This window comes from Crocuta crocuta, unplaced genomic scaffold (genome assembly GCF_008692635.1).
Source record: "Crocuta crocuta isolate KB4526 unplaced genomic scaffold, BGI_CrCroc_1.0 scaffold234, whole genome shotgun sequence".
Lineage (NCBI taxonomy): Eukaryota > Metazoa > Chordata > Mammalia > Carnivora > Hyaenidae > Crocuta > Crocuta crocuta.
The window spans coordinates 663,450-680,396 of NW_027529647.1; the positions used below are offsets into that span (position 1 = coordinate 663,450).

General features: G+C 50.8%; 1 protein-coding gene across 5 annotated transcripts; it reads right to left on the reverse strand.

Annotated features, from left to right (window-relative positions):
* Window positions 1–214: 214 nt before the first annotated feature.
* DNAAF8 (dynein axonemal assembly factor 8) lies at window positions 215–14,400 on the reverse strand. Of its 5 annotated transcripts, none has more exons than XM_077762493.1 (9): window positions 14,183–14,400; window positions 11,145–11,318; window positions 9,876–10,004; window positions 6,897–7,382; window positions 4,610–4,724; window positions 3,157–3,295; window positions 2,004–2,147; window positions 1,543–1,641; window positions 215–754 (listed from the first exon to the last, which is right to left on the reverse strand). In XM_077762493.1, the coding sequence occupies exons 2-9, from the start codon at window positions 11,265–11,267 to the stop codon at window positions 472–474; spliced, it is 1,518 nt and encodes a 505-aa protein (XP_077618619.1). In that variant the 5' UTR covers window positions 11,268–11,318; window positions 14,183–14,400; the 3' UTR covers window positions 215–471. The 5 variants fall into 5 exon arrangements, with proteins under 5 accessions (XP_077618619.1, XP_077618622.1, XP_077618621.1 ...); XM_077762496.1 differs by having other exon boundaries at window positions 11,145–11,321; XM_077762495.1 differs by having other exon boundaries at window positions 14,150–14,400.
* Between the last annotated feature and the right edge of the window lie 2,547 nt (window positions 14,401–16,947).

Genomic DNA, 16,947 nt, shown 5'->3' on the forward strand with positions numbered 1-16,947 from the left:
GAGCGTGTGGTGTATTAACGTAGGCACATAGAATAGCAAGTATCCAGGGACACAGAACATCAGGCCAAATTATCTTCCAAGACCGTTTCAACCTTGAAATTCTCTAAATATATTTTACTGAAGCTTTAGTTTTAAAAAGGACCTTGTGTGATGGAAACAACGGATGCCAGTAAAGCGAAAACTGCAGGAGCGGTGAACTTGCCGGACAGCCCCACCGTCAGTGTCTCCTTCCAGGCGCTTTTCAGAGGAGTTGTCGTCACGCTCTGTGTACAAATTTTAGCATTTTTGCTCTACAGGCACCCCATTTTAACAGAGGTCTGGGTGACAGACCCCCAGTCTGAGGATCCCTGGGCGACATAAGCACATTCTCATGGAAGCAAGGGAGAGCCAGCAGGCCACCAGGGCCCAGGCATGTCGATGGACAGTCAGAATCATCCCGCCAAGCTCCTCCTCAGAAGGTCCTGGAGGCAGCTACACCTGGCCCAGTGGAGGCACCCAGGCCTCCCTGGTTGTCCCTGCCCCACGACGGTCCCCCAGTGCCCTGGGGCTTGCGCCTGGGGGTCTGGTCTGGGTGCTCTGCTCCTCAGCCTGGGGTGTCACATGTGGCTTCCTCCCAGTTCCGGAGCTGGCTGTATCTTCAAGGACCTGAGACTTCTGGCCACCGGGACCCTCAGTGGCTGGCAGATTGGGCTGAGCCGTCCCCTTCCGAAATGCCCTGAGCTGCTGGAGAAGCTGACTCTTCCCAGTACAGTCCCTGTGACATAAGACAAGCAACTTCAACACCAAGTGGAGCCAGGCCTCCCACCCCCACCCCCCAACATGAAGAGGCCAGAGTGCTTCCAGAAGCGTGTTCACTGGTTTGCAAGACAGTGAGATTTTGGCCTCTCAGCCCTTCCTTCCTGGGTCACAGGCATGTCAGCATGTTAAAGCCTCTGGGAGGAAACCTATGTGACACTTCTCAACTCCAATTTTTCATCTTTTTTCCCATTTGCCTAATGATGTTCCATTTTAGGGGGGAAGCTGCATTTGACTCTGACATTCCCAATGGGTAGGATCCACAGGCTTTGCAATTCCAAAAACAGTAGATACAACATAGACGTCTAAGTGGCCCAACGACCACCACGTGGGGCCTCTGCATCCTGGAGAGCAGAACCTTCTCTGAGTCGCACTTCTTCATTCACCCTGGCCTTTCCTTTCTAGCTAACAGCCATCACTGTATTCCATCCTGACAACTTCGCTTCCAATGCTATCAGTAGTAGGGACCAGATCAATTTGGGGAGCGATTTTTCAGAAGGAAAGTAATCCCTTCTCAGGAGTGAACTAAGGGGTCTTTGGTGGTGTCAGGAGGACAGGAGTCCAGGCTGGGCCCTAAGGGGACTCCCACGGGCCACCTCCCAGACCACCCCCACATCCACACGTGCTGGCCCCGTGAGGTGCAAGACAAAGCTGAAAGCACACACGTTAAAATGTGCCAGGCTGAGGGCTTGCTGTGGAAAGCAGAGATAGACCATGCCCAGACGGCGGGAACGCTGTGGTGGTTACCGTAGCCCCCGGGAGGAACGGTGCTCCCGCTCTGCTGCTCCCTGCTGGTCTCCGAGAGCCCCGGTCTCCTCCTCCTCCTCGCTGTCAGAGGAGCTGGAGCTGGAGGTGATGAAACCTGGCTTCATGGGTTGTATCCCACACCACCGGGCCTCCCCACTGACCCAAGGCCACTGAGCTTTCCTGCCAGGTGGTGGAGGGACACACCCCGAGGCGATGTACCAAACCCTAGACTGTTTGCTCTAAGCTCCTGGGAGCCTGGGTCCTGCCCTCCCTGCAGAGAGAGTCTGCTGATGGGACCAAGTGGAACCGTCAGCCCGGCTCAGCTCCTGGCTACAAGGACTTCTCCACAGGGCACTGCTCTGGGACTAGCCCACACGGGCACCGTCCCACCTGTCAGAGCCGCCACTCCTCCTGAGGGCAACGTGGCTACTGCAAAGCAGGGCTGTCACTATTCCCAGTACCTTTCTGAAGACCCGAGGTTCGATGGCTCCGTGGGCCGCAGATCGATGAAGATGGTAGGAGGCTCTGCTGGGCGCCGTAGCTGCAGGCCCTTGGCCAGTGACTGGCCCAGCTCAGCCTGGCAGCCCGGCTCCATGGGAGCAGTTCTGAGGTGAGAGAGCAGGGCTTTCTGGGTCACTTCTGGGTGATGACGGTGTGCTCTGTGCTGGGCTCAGGTCTGCCCCCCAGCTGGATGCCCACCGTGTGCAGGGCACTTAGCTAGGCCCCGTAAGTGCACTTGTTCTTTTGTTCTTCAGAACAACCCTCAAGATTTGGCCAACACTGTCCAATAGAACCATCCATGGTGACTGACCTACTCAGTATCTGTGCTTTGCCATGTGGTCGCTACTGACCAGAAGTAGCTACTTAAGTCTACATGTTAGCTAACTAAAATCAAATTAAAAAAATAAAATTAAAGGAATCATTTCCTCATTTGTACCAGCCATGTTTCAAAGGTTCAGTAGCCACATGTGGCCAGTGGCCATCAATTGGACAGTGCAGGTCTAAATATTTCCACTGGATACTGGGTTGCTAGGAACGGAAGCCCACCGCTCAGGTGAAGAGCGGGATTCAGTGGGTCTCAGATTCCTAAAAAGAGTGGAACCACCGAAGTGTGGGAAGCTAGGCTTTAAGGGATCTCGGTGCCCTGCCCCCACCTCTGCCCTTCCAGCTTCAGTCTTTCTCACTACATCTGGCCTTTCTCTGCCCTCCCGCCCCCATCCCCCCATCCGGACACACTTGGGACTGGGGATTCCCAGGGAAAGCTCTGATTGGCCTGGCTTGGGTCACATGCCAGTGCTGGCCTAACTGGCCAGATGGGCAGGTCCTTGTCTGGGGAAGCCATGTGGATGATGGAGGGAGGATTCCTATAGAGTATGCAGAGTAGGTGCTTTGGGGCTTGAGTCCCAGCCCTGCCATGTATGGACTAGACTGGTCAACCTCTGAGCCGCAGATTCCCCACCTATAAAATGGGAATAGCAGCACCTACCCGATCAGATTCTTGAGATGAAATGCAAAATATACATCAAGTGCACCCAGAGTAGGCCTAATAAATGCTGCAAGGCCATGGGCCAGTTCCACAGGGAGGACAGGGCTGTGGCTGGCGAGAAGTCCCACCTGCTGCTGGTCTCCTGCTGCTTGGTGTCCTGGGGTGCGTCAGCAGGCGCCTTCCAGGCAGAAGGGGCTCTGGACTGTGTGGCACACAGGAGGGTGAGCCGTTCCATGAGCCTGTCCTGGGTGTTCAGCAGGGTGCGGTCTGATGGGACAGCGAGGAGGCTGCTTAGTGGGGGCACCGACCCTGTTTGACTTACAGCATCCTGAGCCTCAGGACCCCTTGGAATCCCTTGTGCAGACACACCTTGCCTTGGACATGTCCTCTGCCACTCAGCCCTGTATGAGGACCCCACCTCCAGGTCAGCAGGTCCAGGGGAGTGGGATGTACGCAAGCCCCGTAAAGGAGGAGTGACCTGTTAACAGTTTACCTCACTCCCCAGTCCCACGTGTCAGAGGGAACCATACTTTACAATTCTGTGTTCACTTTAAAAAAAAAATTGGCAACAGGATTATCCTCTGTAGATGTTTTTTCACTCAATAGATTGTCTTTCCATGTTAATATACATAGATTCCCTTCCTTGAGCTTTAGTGCATTCTGTGCTGTAACTGCTTTAGTTTGTGGGACTCCCACAGGGTACTGAATATGGGTCATTTCCAAATTTTCACAATTATAAACAATATTGCAACAAATATCCTTGAATACACACCCTTACCCACTGGGGTATTTAGGATAGACTTTAGCAGTGGAATAAGTGGATCAAAGGCTTAAGTGCCTTTAAAATAGAGAATGGATTCTGCCAAATTGCCCTCCAAAATGGGTGTGTGGATTGCAGCCCCTAGCTCACAGGAGAGAGGGTTTCTCCACATCCTGCTTGTTAAATTACATACAAACAAACAACAAAAAAAACCTGGTTGAAACAGCACTGGGGGCTCAGTCACAGAGGGAGTTTGCTCTGGAACTGGAAGCCGGAACCCCCACACCTCCTTGCTCCTTTGTCTCACACTAGCCTCCACTCACCTTTGTGGCCCAGGATGGATGGAGAGGGAAGGGGAGCTTTCCTTTTATTTACAGAACTTCCCAGAGCAAGTCCTCAAGTGCAATGGCAGTAATCACATCCCCGGCTTTCTTGGTAAATGGGTAGATGAATGGAAGCAGGGTTGTGCTTAGGAGCTGGCTGAAGCAGCACAAAACGCAGATTGCTTTGCTCTCAGAAAGAGAGAGAGGAAGGCCCGAGGAAGAGGGCAGGAGGGAAAGGTGTGGGTCAAGGGTAGGAACCATGTCTGAAGCCCGCCCCCCTGCTATCTCCAGAGCTTCATATGTATAATGAATGAGTGAATGAATGAGGGAATGACTGAAGTTTCCATGGACTGGCACGTGACCTGTGTGTTTGGGACCATGAGGGCTGAGCAGCAGAGAGGACATGGTGGGCTGCCAGGCTGACCCTATTTTATATGAGAGGCCCTGGAAAGAGCTGCTTATAGGGATGCACTTGGGCTCTGGTGTTCAAGGTCAGACCTCGGCCCAGGTGGTCAGCTGCCCACCACGTGGCTCCGGGTGCGCGATCTCCCCTGTCATCTTCTCGCCCTGCCAGTCTTTGAAGGATGTGATCCAAATCCCACTCTTCAAGTTGCTGAAATAATTAAAGCAGTGATTAAAAGGCAGCCACAGGGTCCCGGCAGCGGGAGTGCCTACTTCCACAGCTGCCGTGACCAACAGAGGCCATTGTGAGTTGCCACGGGTTAGAAATGAGGGATTGGGGGGCGCCTGGGTGGCTTAGTCGGTTAAGCGTCCGACTTTCGCTTAGGTCATGATCTCGCGGTTCGTGGGTTCGAGCCCCGCATCGGGCTCCGTGCTGACTGCCAGCTCAGAGCCTGGAGCCAATTTCAGGGTCTGTATCTCTCTCTCTCTCTGACCCTCCCCTGCTCACGCTGTCTCTCTCTCTCTCTCCTAGAAATAAATAAAAAATATTAAAAAAAAAAAGAAATGAGGGATTGGGTGCCTGCCCACACTGGCACGGGCTCCCTCGCTCACCCACACCTCCAGATGATGGGTGGGGCCATTGTCCCTTGCCTTCTCCTTCCTATGCCTTTTTTATTTTATTTTTATTTTTATTTATTTATTTTTTTAAATATTTTTATTCTAGGAGAGAGAGAGAGACAGCATGAGCAGGGGAGGGTCAGAGAGAGGGGGAGTGACAGACTCTGAAATAGGCTCCAGGCTCCGAGCTGGCAGTCAGCACAGAGCCCGATGCGGGGCTCGAACCCACGAACCGCGAGATCATGACCTAAGCGAAAGTCGGATGCTTAACCGACTAAGCCACCCAGGCACCCCCTTCCTATGCCTTTTTTAGGCAACACTTTTGTTTTTGGCACAAAGACCCTGTTTTAACTGGAAACCCAGTGTTGTCTTAAAACTCTAGGTTCATACAAGTTTAAAGTGTTGGGAAGTTAAAACGTGTTGCTCTTTTAAGGAACAGATTGTTCTGGGCAGGTGTTCCCACTCGAGGACTTGGAAGAGAGTGCCGGGGGCGTGTGGGCATGATGAGCGGAGGGAGGAAGTTAATTGGGAATTGGTGTTCCTTGAGGCCCTAGAGGGAGTGAAAACAGAAGTGTTTTGGGGCCAGTAGAATGGAAAGAATGGCTTTCCACAACTGATGAGAATGGAATTAGTAAAACTGACCTCCATGTACAACCTGATACTGCTTTTCTCTATGTTGTTAAGAAAATTATCAAAATTTGTAAGTGAGGCAAAAGAGAATTGCATGACGTTTAAATGTCATGCTGGAGCTTTTCTGACAAGCCCACCTTTCTGGGGACAGTAATTTGGTTTGCACAGTTGACCAGGGACCACCTATTTTACAACTCTGTAAACTGAGAACAGGTGCAGTGGGGTTCTTCTATCTGACAGAGGTGATAACCCCAAAAGTAAAAATTTTTTTGTTGCTTTTGTTAGGATGTTGACCAATTTTGTACTTAATGTAGTCATTTCATCTCAGCACTCCTCTCTTTCCCCCAGTGTTTTACAAAATCATCATCTCTTTGAACTCCCACCCTGCCGGTTCCCTCCTGAATGAGCTAAATACAAGGTTAACAGGTGCTCACAATCTGCATGAAAGCAAGGGCTTTAAGATTGTGGAATTATGCTTCAACAAAGTGTTCTATATGTTATATTTGGTTGTCTGTCTTTATAAACATGCTTTGGATTAGTATTCTTTTCTTTCTTTCTTTTTTGTTTTTTTAAAGAAGGATGGAGTGTCTTTGCTCTTCCTTGTTCTCGTTAACTCTACCTAAGGATGGTCTGTCTGCCGGGACCACACACCCACTGAGGCAGGCATAACTGCCGGCTGGGGGACCCGGGACCATGGGCCTAGGGGCTTAAGGTCATTGCTGCAGACTGAATGTCTGTGTCCCTCAGAACTCCACACGTTGAAATCCTAACTCCCCCAGTGTGATGGTGTTTGGAGGTGGGGCCACTGGGAGGTGATTAGGTCATGAAGGTAGAGCTCTTATTAAAAAGGCCCCAGAGAGCTCCCTGGCCTCTTGTACCATACGAGGACACAGCCAGAAGATGCCAGGAAGAGGCTCTCACCAGACACTGAATGTGCTGGCGCCGTGATCTTGGACTCCCCAGCCTCCGGAACTGTGAGAAATGAATTTCTATTTAAGCCAGACTCCATCTGGGGGCAATTGTTATGGCAGCCGGGGTGTAGTGGGCCAGTCCTCGGATTGGCCTGTGGGAGGACCAGCTTGTGGCCAACACGCAGGGGATTCCCCTGAGGAAGCACAGGCTGGAGGATGCCTACCTTGAGGGAGAGCAACAGCCGTCCTTCCTGGGGCCCCTCTGCTGGCATCTCTGGTCTCGGAGCTGCCGCTGCCTCCTCCTCTTGACTTCGGTCACTGCAGGCTGGGTCCTGGGCATCCCAGGTGACCTTATGGAGTATGTCCTTCTCAATCATCTTCCTTCGCTCCTTTCGGAGGGCTCTGTGGTTTGCGCAGTCTGTGCCCCGCCAGGCTTGTGAGGCGGTGCTCTGGGGCTCTGTTTTCAGGTCGCCTTCCCAGAGGCAGAGGGTAGCTTTTCCCTGCGGGCTCTGGCGAGGCCCCTGGATGCCGAGCGACACAGCCCCATGGTTGCCTTCCTGCCACTTGGGGCTGTCCTCGGGCACCCCGAGAAGAGAACTGGTCTCTACAGGCCCACCAGGGTCCCCGCCCTGCAGAGAGGCGAGAGCCTCTGTTCTTCTGCCCCACTCTCTCCAGGGCTCTGCGCCGGGCTCCACGGGCACCACACCTGGCTGTGGACGAAATGGTGTCCTCAGTGTTCTCAAACACATACTAGAGGGAATTTGTGTGTGTGTGGTCAAACATGGATGTGACATAAAATTTGCCATTTTAACCATTTTTAAATATATCATTCAGTGGCATTAAGCACATTCATAATGTGTAACCATCACCACCATCCATTTCCAAAGGTAAAAAAGCCCCAGAGAGACTGTACCTGCCCTCCCCCCAGGCCCTGGGTAACCTCCCGTCTACTTTCTGTCTTTATGAGTTTGTCCGTTCTAGATATTTCATATAGGTGGAATCACACAGTATTTGTCCATTTGTGTCCTTTGGCTTAGCTTAGTGTTTCAAGGTCCATGGAGGTTGTGGGGTGTGGGTTGATTTGTTTTTATGGACTGCATAATATTCCATTGAATGGACCATGTTTTGTTGATCCATTTCATTTGTTAGTGGCCACTTGGGTTGTTTCTACCTCTTGGCCACTGTGAATAGGCCACACAGCTATTGGGGGTGGACAAGATGAAACCCAGGCCCTCTGACCGCAGAGCAAGCCCACAGCCTCTGCCCCCATGAGTGAGTGCAGACTTTCCTGTCCCAGACTGGGAAAAAAAATTCTCCAGGACAGTTGCTGAGATAATCGTAGAAATGAAGAAAACGCAAGCTAAAGTCACATGAACATCCCTGCACCTGAACCAACCAGAGGTCTTGGCAGGCCTGGGAATTTCAGACCTTCTTCTGGGCGTGGCTGAGTAAGGGGGGGATTTCCATCATGGTGACAAACATTTCTAAGATAACCCTGTGTCAGTGCTTGCACTGAGATTCCCAGAACTCTCCGCACATAACCCTTCCCTCTAAACAGCGTGAGAGACTTGACCAGACTCTAGAATGGCTTCTAGCAGCATATGGCTGGGATGACCCCAGTCCATTAAAACATCTGCCTGAGAAAGCTCAGTGTTGCCGGGAGAAAGGCCTGAGAGCCTTTCCTTTAGAATGTTCTTGTCAGGAAGGACATGGCCTCTGTCTCCCCTCTCCCAGGGAGGACAGACTCCTGTCTTCCATACCTCCCAGTGAACACACCTGGCCTAGTCACACCCACACTGACCTACTCTCTGTGATCGTTCACTTCTCTGCCCCTAGGGAGCCGTGCTCTCCCCCCCCCCCCCCCCCCCCCCCCCCCCCNAGCAGTTACCGAGTAAAATCTGCTTCCCCTGCTTTGAAGAATGTCTGGCTGTGCTGGTCTTTGACAGCATACCTGCTTCCCCTGGTTAATGAGTGACAACTAGTCATAATAGTTACAGCAGAGGTAGGCCTGTCTCTTGGAGCCTTTAAGAAGAGCTGAACAGGCCTGACCAGTTGGGGACCTGCCCGGTGATGAAAGTCTCTTGATGGGTTCTCTTTATAAATGCAGCAATTAATTTTAAGCATCAAGCCATTAATTTTTTTTTATCTTGTTCATGTTTTTTTTTTTTAATAGTTTGTCAAATTAGTTTCCACATAACACTCAGTGCTCATCCCCACAAGTGTCCTCCTCCATGCCCATCCCCCCCTCCCCCCACATCCATCAGTCCTCAGTTTTTGTCAGCATTCAAGAGTCTCTCATGGTTTGCCTCTCTCCCTTTCCCCCACCATTTCCGCCCTTCTTCTCCCCCTTGTTCCTCCGTCAAGTTCCTCCTAATCCTCCTATACGTGCAAACATATGATATTTGTCCTTCTCTGCCTGACTTATTTCGCTCAGCATAACACCCTCAAGGTCCATCCATGTTGCTACACATGGCCAGATTTCATTGTTTCTCATTGCCATGTAGTATTCCATGGTATAGATAAACCACATCTTCTTGATCCATTCATCTGTTGATGGACACTTAGGCTCTTTCCATGTTTTAGCTATTGTGGAGAGTGCTGCTATGAACATTGGGGTACATGTGCTCCTATGCCTCAGCATTTCTGTATCCCTTGGGTAAATTCCTAGCAGTGCTATTGCTGGGTCATACGGGAGTTCTATTGTTAGTTTCCTGAGGAACCTCCACACTGTTTTCCAGAGGGGCTGTACCCGTTTACATTCCCACCAACAGTGTAGGAGGGTGCCCGTTTCTCCACATCCTCGCCAGCATCTAGAGTTCTCTGATTTGCTCATTTTAGCCACTCTGACTAAGCCATTAATTTTTGATAGAGTTTTTGGTCTTACCTGGGGCTCTGGGAAATGAGAAGAGAAGAAGATGGAAAATTTGCTCTGATGGTTGGTGATGACTAACTATGATACATGGTTATAGGGTGTGCTTGGGCATTTCTGTTTCTTGTGTTCACCTCACCTCTCCAGCCAGGGGCACCTTCTTACTTCTGAATCCCCACTGTCACCCTTATTAAATCAACAAATGTTTAGGGAGAACCGTAGTTTTTAACTATGACTCACACTGTAGGGTCCCGTGAGAGCACGGACACCCACACCCCATTCTGCCCTCAGGGTCCCCAGCTTCTTGGATTCCCAGGACCTGCCTTCTACAGACCTCAGGAGATCCGTGGACTGTAGCAAGCCAGGCCCTGGCAGGGTCTTCAGCCAGCTCCTCCGACAGGTCTGGGATCAGGGCAGTGTGATCTCGCTGGAAGATGAACAGCTCCTCTGCCCCGCAGTCTGACTGTGGACAAATGAGAGGCCTTTTGCATTACAGGGCAGCAGGCAGAGCCAGGAGGGCTTCAGGTTCCATCTGCCTCGCCCTGCTGCTCAAGAGTGAACTGGGGAGATTAGCTTTCTTCCAGAGGCCCTTGGCCTGGCTGCTTTAGAAAGGGCTCAGCTGCACGGTCTTGTAAAGGTGAGATCCAGGGCTCCAGTTCAGCACAACCTGCCACCCCCTAAACCTTGCATATAACAGGTGCTCAGTTAACGCCTGGCACTGAATGAACAGGGCAGCGAGGTGGTAGCTGAAAGAAGAGTCCCGCTCCCCCCCTGCCCTGTAACCTTTAACCATCACATAAATGACACAATGCCTTGGCGCCTCTAAGGGGAGAGGGTGAGTCACCAGCTCACCTTGCCAGGGTATCTGAAGATGAGAACAAATGAGGCTGAAAACGTGAAAACGTACTGGGGTCACATTATCTACTCTCCGCTAGCTTTGTCACGCACGGGAAGACAGCCGAGACCCAGCAAGCTCCCTCACGTTTGTATTTGCAGGCATCCCAGGCAGGACCCAAAGCTGGCAGCTTCCTTCTAACTGCCTAGCTCCAAACTGTGAGCTTGGCACCCACTACTAAGGAGCTGCTGCCGGGGCCTTGTCTACCTTTCTTCATCGATAGGGTCACTGCACATGACCGCTCTTCACAAGGTGGAGAAGCTGGTACATTTAAGGCTGAATATAGACTCACTCCTGTCATCCAGTGTTCTCAGCTCAGTGTTCAATATCAGTCAGTAGAAACCAGAAACACCATTACCTTCATGGTGAGGCGGGGTCTGCCAGGTGTATAATGTCACAAAGGGCTTCTTGTGTTTGAAGAGGCAAAGTAGGCTCCATAAATGTTTGTTGAATGAATGTATGCCACCATTTCCATGCATCATGATAATAAGCTCTTGGAGGAATTCTCCAAGTCATCGTTTTGGGTCACTGAAATGGCCCGTGAGGATGCCGAGTATGAATAAATGTATTCAGAGGACAAAAAACAACATTATGACAAATGTAGAAGCTGATAAGCTCCAAAGCTGTTCTTGGGTCAACACTGTGCTTGCCATGGGAAGAAAGGGCGACTGGGGCCCAGGAAAACCTAGGAAGGAGGCGCTCGCTTACCAAGGAGGAATCGGAGTCCAGAGATGGGAGCTGCTCCCTGACAGCCTCAAGGACGGCGCCCCACGGCCCTGTCTGGGAGGCCCAGGGACGTGAGGACTCCTCATCTTTGTCCTGGGACGCCATGGGGACCCAGGCTCCAGGGGTGCTGCTCAGCGTGCCATCATCCAAGCAGCCCTGCTGAGACACAGGGTGAGGTGAGAGGGTTCCAGGGGCCAAGGGCCAAGAGCTCAGGGCAGGGCGGTGGGAGGGGGCTGCCTTTTCAAAGCATCTACCGCCCTGCAGAGGACAGACAGACTGCCAGACCTCCCACTTGATTTCCCTTGTGGTTCTGCAGCTTCCTGTTTTAGTCACTGTGCCCACACTGTGTGTGTGAAGTACGGTGTGGAGCCTACAGGTCTGCAGCTGGCCCTTGACCAACATGGGCTGGAACTGCGTAGGTCCGCTTATATGCAAATTCCNCAGTGCTGTAATGTATTTTTCTTATGATTTTCTTAACATTTTTTCTCTAGCTTATTTTATGTGGGACTAGAGTATATAATACATATAACCTACAACATATGTGTTAATTGATTAATGATGTCATTGGTAAGGCTCTGGCCAATAGTGGGCTATTAGTAGCTAAGTTTTGGGGGAATCAGAAGTTATATGTGGAGGGGCACCTGGCTTGCTCAGTAGAGCATGTGACTTTGGGGTTGTAAGTTTGAGCCCCACGTTGGGTGCAGAGATGACTTAAAAATCTTAAGGAGCGCCTGGGTGGCTCAGTCAGTTAAGCATCCAACTCTTGGCTTTGCCTCAGGTCATGATTTCATGGTTTGTGAGGTTGAGCCTTGCATCTGGCTCTGCACTGGCAGTGTGGAACTTGTTTGGGATTCTCTCTCTCCTTTTCTCTCTGTCCCTCCCCCTTCTCAAAATAAGCAAATATTAAAATAAAATCTTTTGTTAATGTTTATTTTTGAGAGAGAGAGTGCATGTGAGTGGGGAGGGGCAGAGAGAGAGAGAGAGAAAGAGAGGGAGAGAAGGAGGGAGACAGGGGATCCAAAGATGGTTCTGTGCTGAGGGTGGAGAGCCCAACCTGGGGCTCGAACCCATGAACCATGAGATGATGACCTGAGCCAAAGTTGGACCCTTAACTGACTGAGCCACCCAGGCACCCCTAAAAGAAATAAAATCTTAAACATTATATGTGGATTTTGGACTTCATGGGGTATTGGTACTCCTAACCCCTGTGTTGTTCAAGAGTCAACTGAATGTATGTACGTAGGTATATCTATATCTATCCATCTATGTATATCTAGATGTATATCTCTATATCTCTCTATATAGATGCATATCTCTATATATCTATACTATATAATGTAATAATACACACACATATGTAGGTATATGTATACAATAGAATGATATATGTGTATGATATATAGATTATGTAAGGTATTATATCCCAAGTAACACAGATACCATTATTATCTACATTTTATAGACTCAGAGAAGTTATATTGTTAGTAAACGTCAAAGAAAATTTGTGGCAAAGTTAGAAGGGATTTCAAGCCCCACTACACTTTACTGCCCCCTTAAAAAGGAGCAGACACTTTAGAGTCCCCAGGAAAGTTTTTTGGAGTCATCACTCAACCTCTTATATGCAGGCACTTAATCAGCCCCCTCCATCTTTTGTATTACTTTTTTTGAAAAATGTTTTAAAATGTTTTTATTTCAGGGGCGCCTGGGTGGCTTAGTCAGTTAAGCGTCTGACTTTCGCTTAGGTCATGATCTCGCGGTTCGTGGGTTCGAGCCCCGCGTTGGGCTCTGTGCTGACTGCCAGCTCAGAGCCTGGAGCCTGTTTCAGAGTCTGTGACTCCCTCTCTCTCTGACCCTACCCTGCTCACTCTGTCTCTCTCTCTCTCCTAGAAATAAATAAAAGCATTAAAAAAAATGTTTTTACTTCTTTCTGAGAGAGAGAGAGAGAAAGCGAGAAAGCGAGAGACAGCGTGAGCAGGGGAGGGTCAGAGAGAGAGGGAGACACAGAATCTGAAACAAGCTCTAGGCTCCGAGCTAGGTGTCAGCACAGAGCCGTCATGGGGCTTGAACCCACGAACTGTGAGATCATGACCTGAGCCGAAGTTGGACACTTAACTGACTGAGCAGCCCAGGCGCCCCCATCTTTTGTATTCCTAACAGAAGGCCTGGTTCCTCAGGGGTCAAGGTGGCTTTAGGAATGTGGGACGATGGTACTTCAGAGTCAGTGTCTGGACATGCCCTGCAGCCCCCAGATAGAGCCCACGGTGCCTACACTTCTGCCCTAGCCCTGTCTGGCTACTACTCTGTATCAGCGCCCCCATGAGCTTAGCAGCAGCAGAGGTGAGTGGTGGGGCACTTGCTTCTGCGCTCACACAACCTGGACAGGAGCTTGGTGCACCCGCAACTGTGAACAGCAGGGTGGGATGCAGCTCATACACACATCAGGAGATGGTTTTTGGAACCGGGCTCTGTAGTGCAGACTGTAGCGTAACAGGATCACCAGAGACTCTAAGTTCTTCAGGCAGGCGAGGCAAAAGGGTAGGAAATAGCATTACAGGCTGCAGGAAGAGCATGTACCGTGGCTCAGAGGAGTGAAAATTGCCCAACATGTTGGGGTAAGAAAGTATCTCCTGCTGGAATACGCGATGATGGACGGACCAGATCGCGGAGGGTCCTGAACGCCACGATGAGTTCAGCTCACCCAGGTGACTGGGGTTAACTAACGCCTAAAGCTAAGCCTTGGACCTGCTCGAGTTTCCTTCGAACCCTGAAGCAAATTCCACGTCCGTTTCTTCGCTGCTGCCCGTTGGCCCCGCCCCGCCCCCCCGTCCCGGAGCGCCCCGTTGTCATGGCAATTGGACGCCAACGGCCTCCCTGCCTGTGTTTTAAATTCTAAAGCTGGGAAACAGGAAAACACGTCGCTCGTCTTTCCACCCATCCTCACCCCCCCTCTCCGTTTTCCCCCGTCCCATCCAAATCCCGACATGTACCTTCGGAGCTGCGGCAGGCCGGAGGCTACTCACCTCAGGCCTCTACCTCCCCTCTCTCCGCAGTTCTGACAGGGCTATAAACAGTTCCCAGTACGACCCTCCGGACCCGATCGCCCCCTCGGGCCGCGGCGCAACTACTGGGGCTGTCACCGCTGTTGGAATCCCCCCTCTCCAGAGTCTTATATTACTGGACTGCCAACAGCACTTTTCCCCCCGCTCTTCTTTCGGGACTTGGCGCGTCCTGCCTCTCTTGAAACAGGATTGGTTCCCTTGGCCAGCGGGGGGGCGGGGCAGGGCGAGCTCCACCTGTTGATTGGCTGCCGCAGGGGTCACACAGAGAGCCGGGCGAGCTGACCGGAAGGCTCGGGTGCGGGACGCAAGAATTCCACAGCGCCAGGAGCGCCCCGCGGCCCGGCCAGCGCCCNCCGCGTGAGTTTCTGACCAGGCTTCCGCTTCTGCAGTCTTGCAGCGGCGACGAGAGAGCCACGTGCCGTGTGGGGTTACCAGGAGGAGGCGTCAGGGGACGTCAGTGCGGTCGGGGCTGGGGGTGTTCCGGAAGGACCCTCCCCAGGGCCTGAGAACCAGGGTGGGTACCCCAGTCTCCGCGAACGGCTCCCGAGCCGGGAAGAGACGGGGGGGGCCCTTGGGCTTTTGCAGACTTCCTCCCTGTGGGCGTGGCGGCCGACCGCTAGCGTCATTATTTTTTAGTTAAGGTTTTTGGGTTATTTTTAAAGCAATGAATACTAAGCAAGTATACAAATATGTGGGTGAATATACTCGGTGAATATACTCGTTTTATTTATAACAAATACCCCATCATTGTAAAGTATGTGGCATGCTGATAAAGTGCCGGTAGCTTTATGGCCCCCTGGCATCCCAGTTGTCCCTTCCTGGTTGTGATTGCCGGCCCTGCGGGTGTCAGACACCTGAGCCTCTAATGATGAGCCCACATAGGGGCACCTGGCTGGCTCGTTCGATTAAGCTTCAGACTCTTGGTCTCGGCTCATGACCGGCTCAGGTCATGATATAACGGTTTGTGAGTTTGAGCCCGCGTGGGGCTTGGTGCTGTTGGTCCCGAGAGTGCTTGGGATTCTTTCTCTCCCGCTTTCTCTGCTCCCCTCCCCCCCCGTTATTCTTTCTTTCTCTCTCAAAATAAATAAAGAAAATGGGAGATACCGTATGGGCTCCACCCTGGAGGAGGCATTGGAGTAAGAGACCCACCCATAGGAGGCTTGAGGGGTGTGTGGAAAGGGGCCCTGAACTGGCACTCAGCTTATTTGGGTCCTTATCCAGTATCTCTTGGCCAGGACTGTTCAGGTTGGGGTTTCTTGCCTGCCGAGTGAGAAAGCTGGTTGATCTCTGGCCCTACCAGTGTGAGGAGGTGGTGGTGCCAGAACGCTGGGCTTTGCTCTGAACTTGTTACTTACATGACTCCATCTGGCCAAGGGCTTGCAGATTCCTTGTCCCTCAGATTGGTGGCTTGTTGGTTGTTTGGCCATCTCAGCTGTTACCTGGAGTTTGGAAGCATTCTTTAGTAGAGACAGAGGTCCTAATGGCATCTGTGAACTGCTGGAGTGCCTTTAGGCCATCCGAATGGACATGACCTTCCATTTCTTTCTTTTCTCTACTTGTTTCCTTGTTCTCTCCCAGTCATACAAGTACATAGGAGACGAACGTTAGTTCTGGACCTGAGGGTTCTAATAGGAAGCTAATGGCCTGCCACTGATTTGGTTAGGATTCCCAGAATAAAGGATGCTCATAGACTCTTCATTCCGGTATAGTGGCATCTTTAGGAATGTTCCATCACCCCACACATTTTCCAGTGTATCACTCCCCTATCCCTGCCCGCCATCAGAATATATGGATTCCTACTCTGTTAACTTTGCTGAACACCAGTCACTTCCTAGTTTCTGTGCTGGGACTTTCTTTTCTTTTCTTTTTAAAGATTTATTTGTTTAAAATTTTTACATTAGGGGGCGCCTGGGTGGCTCAGTCGGTTAAGCTTCCGACTTCAGCACTGGTCATGAACTCAGGGTTCTTGGGTTTGAGCCCCACGATTGGGCTCTGTGCTGAGCTCACAGCCTGGAGTCTGCTTCAGATTCTATCTCCCTCTCTCTCTGTTCCTCCTCCACTCACACTCTGTCTCTCTCTCCCCCAAAAATAATGATTAAAACATTTTTTTTTTAATTAAAAAATGTTTACATTAAAATTTACTCGTTTGGTGTTTGGGTCTATGAGTTTTGATTAATATATAGAGTCAACTTGTCTACCAACCAACATACAGAACAGGTACATTCCCCCACATTTCCTTTGTGGTCCCCCCATTCCTAACCCTGGTCCCACTGATCGGTCGTCCAACCCTTCAGTTTTGTTTTTTCTAGAATGTCCTGTAAATGGAATCATAAAATAGGTAGCCTTTGAGTCTGGCTTCTATTTAGCACAATGAGTTTGATGTTCGTTCATATGTTGTGTGTATTACTGTGTCTATCAACTGTTTTTTCCGCTACTTACTACTGAGTAGCATTCCAATATACAGCTATGCCACTGTTTACATATCCTTTTTTCCATGTGCTTTTAACAGCAGCCCCTTGAGCTATGTTCCCATTAGATAGCACAGAAGCAGGGACTGGAGATGGTAAATAGCAGAGCCAAATTTTGATAGAACTCCCAAGTCCACGGTTCTTTCCCACCACACCCAAAAGTTGATTAGGCCCAGTGACCCAGTTAGCATTTCTTGACTGCCCATCCAAAAGGTTGTCAGGCTTCCTGAGTTCCTGGAGAATTCCCTTTGTAGTATT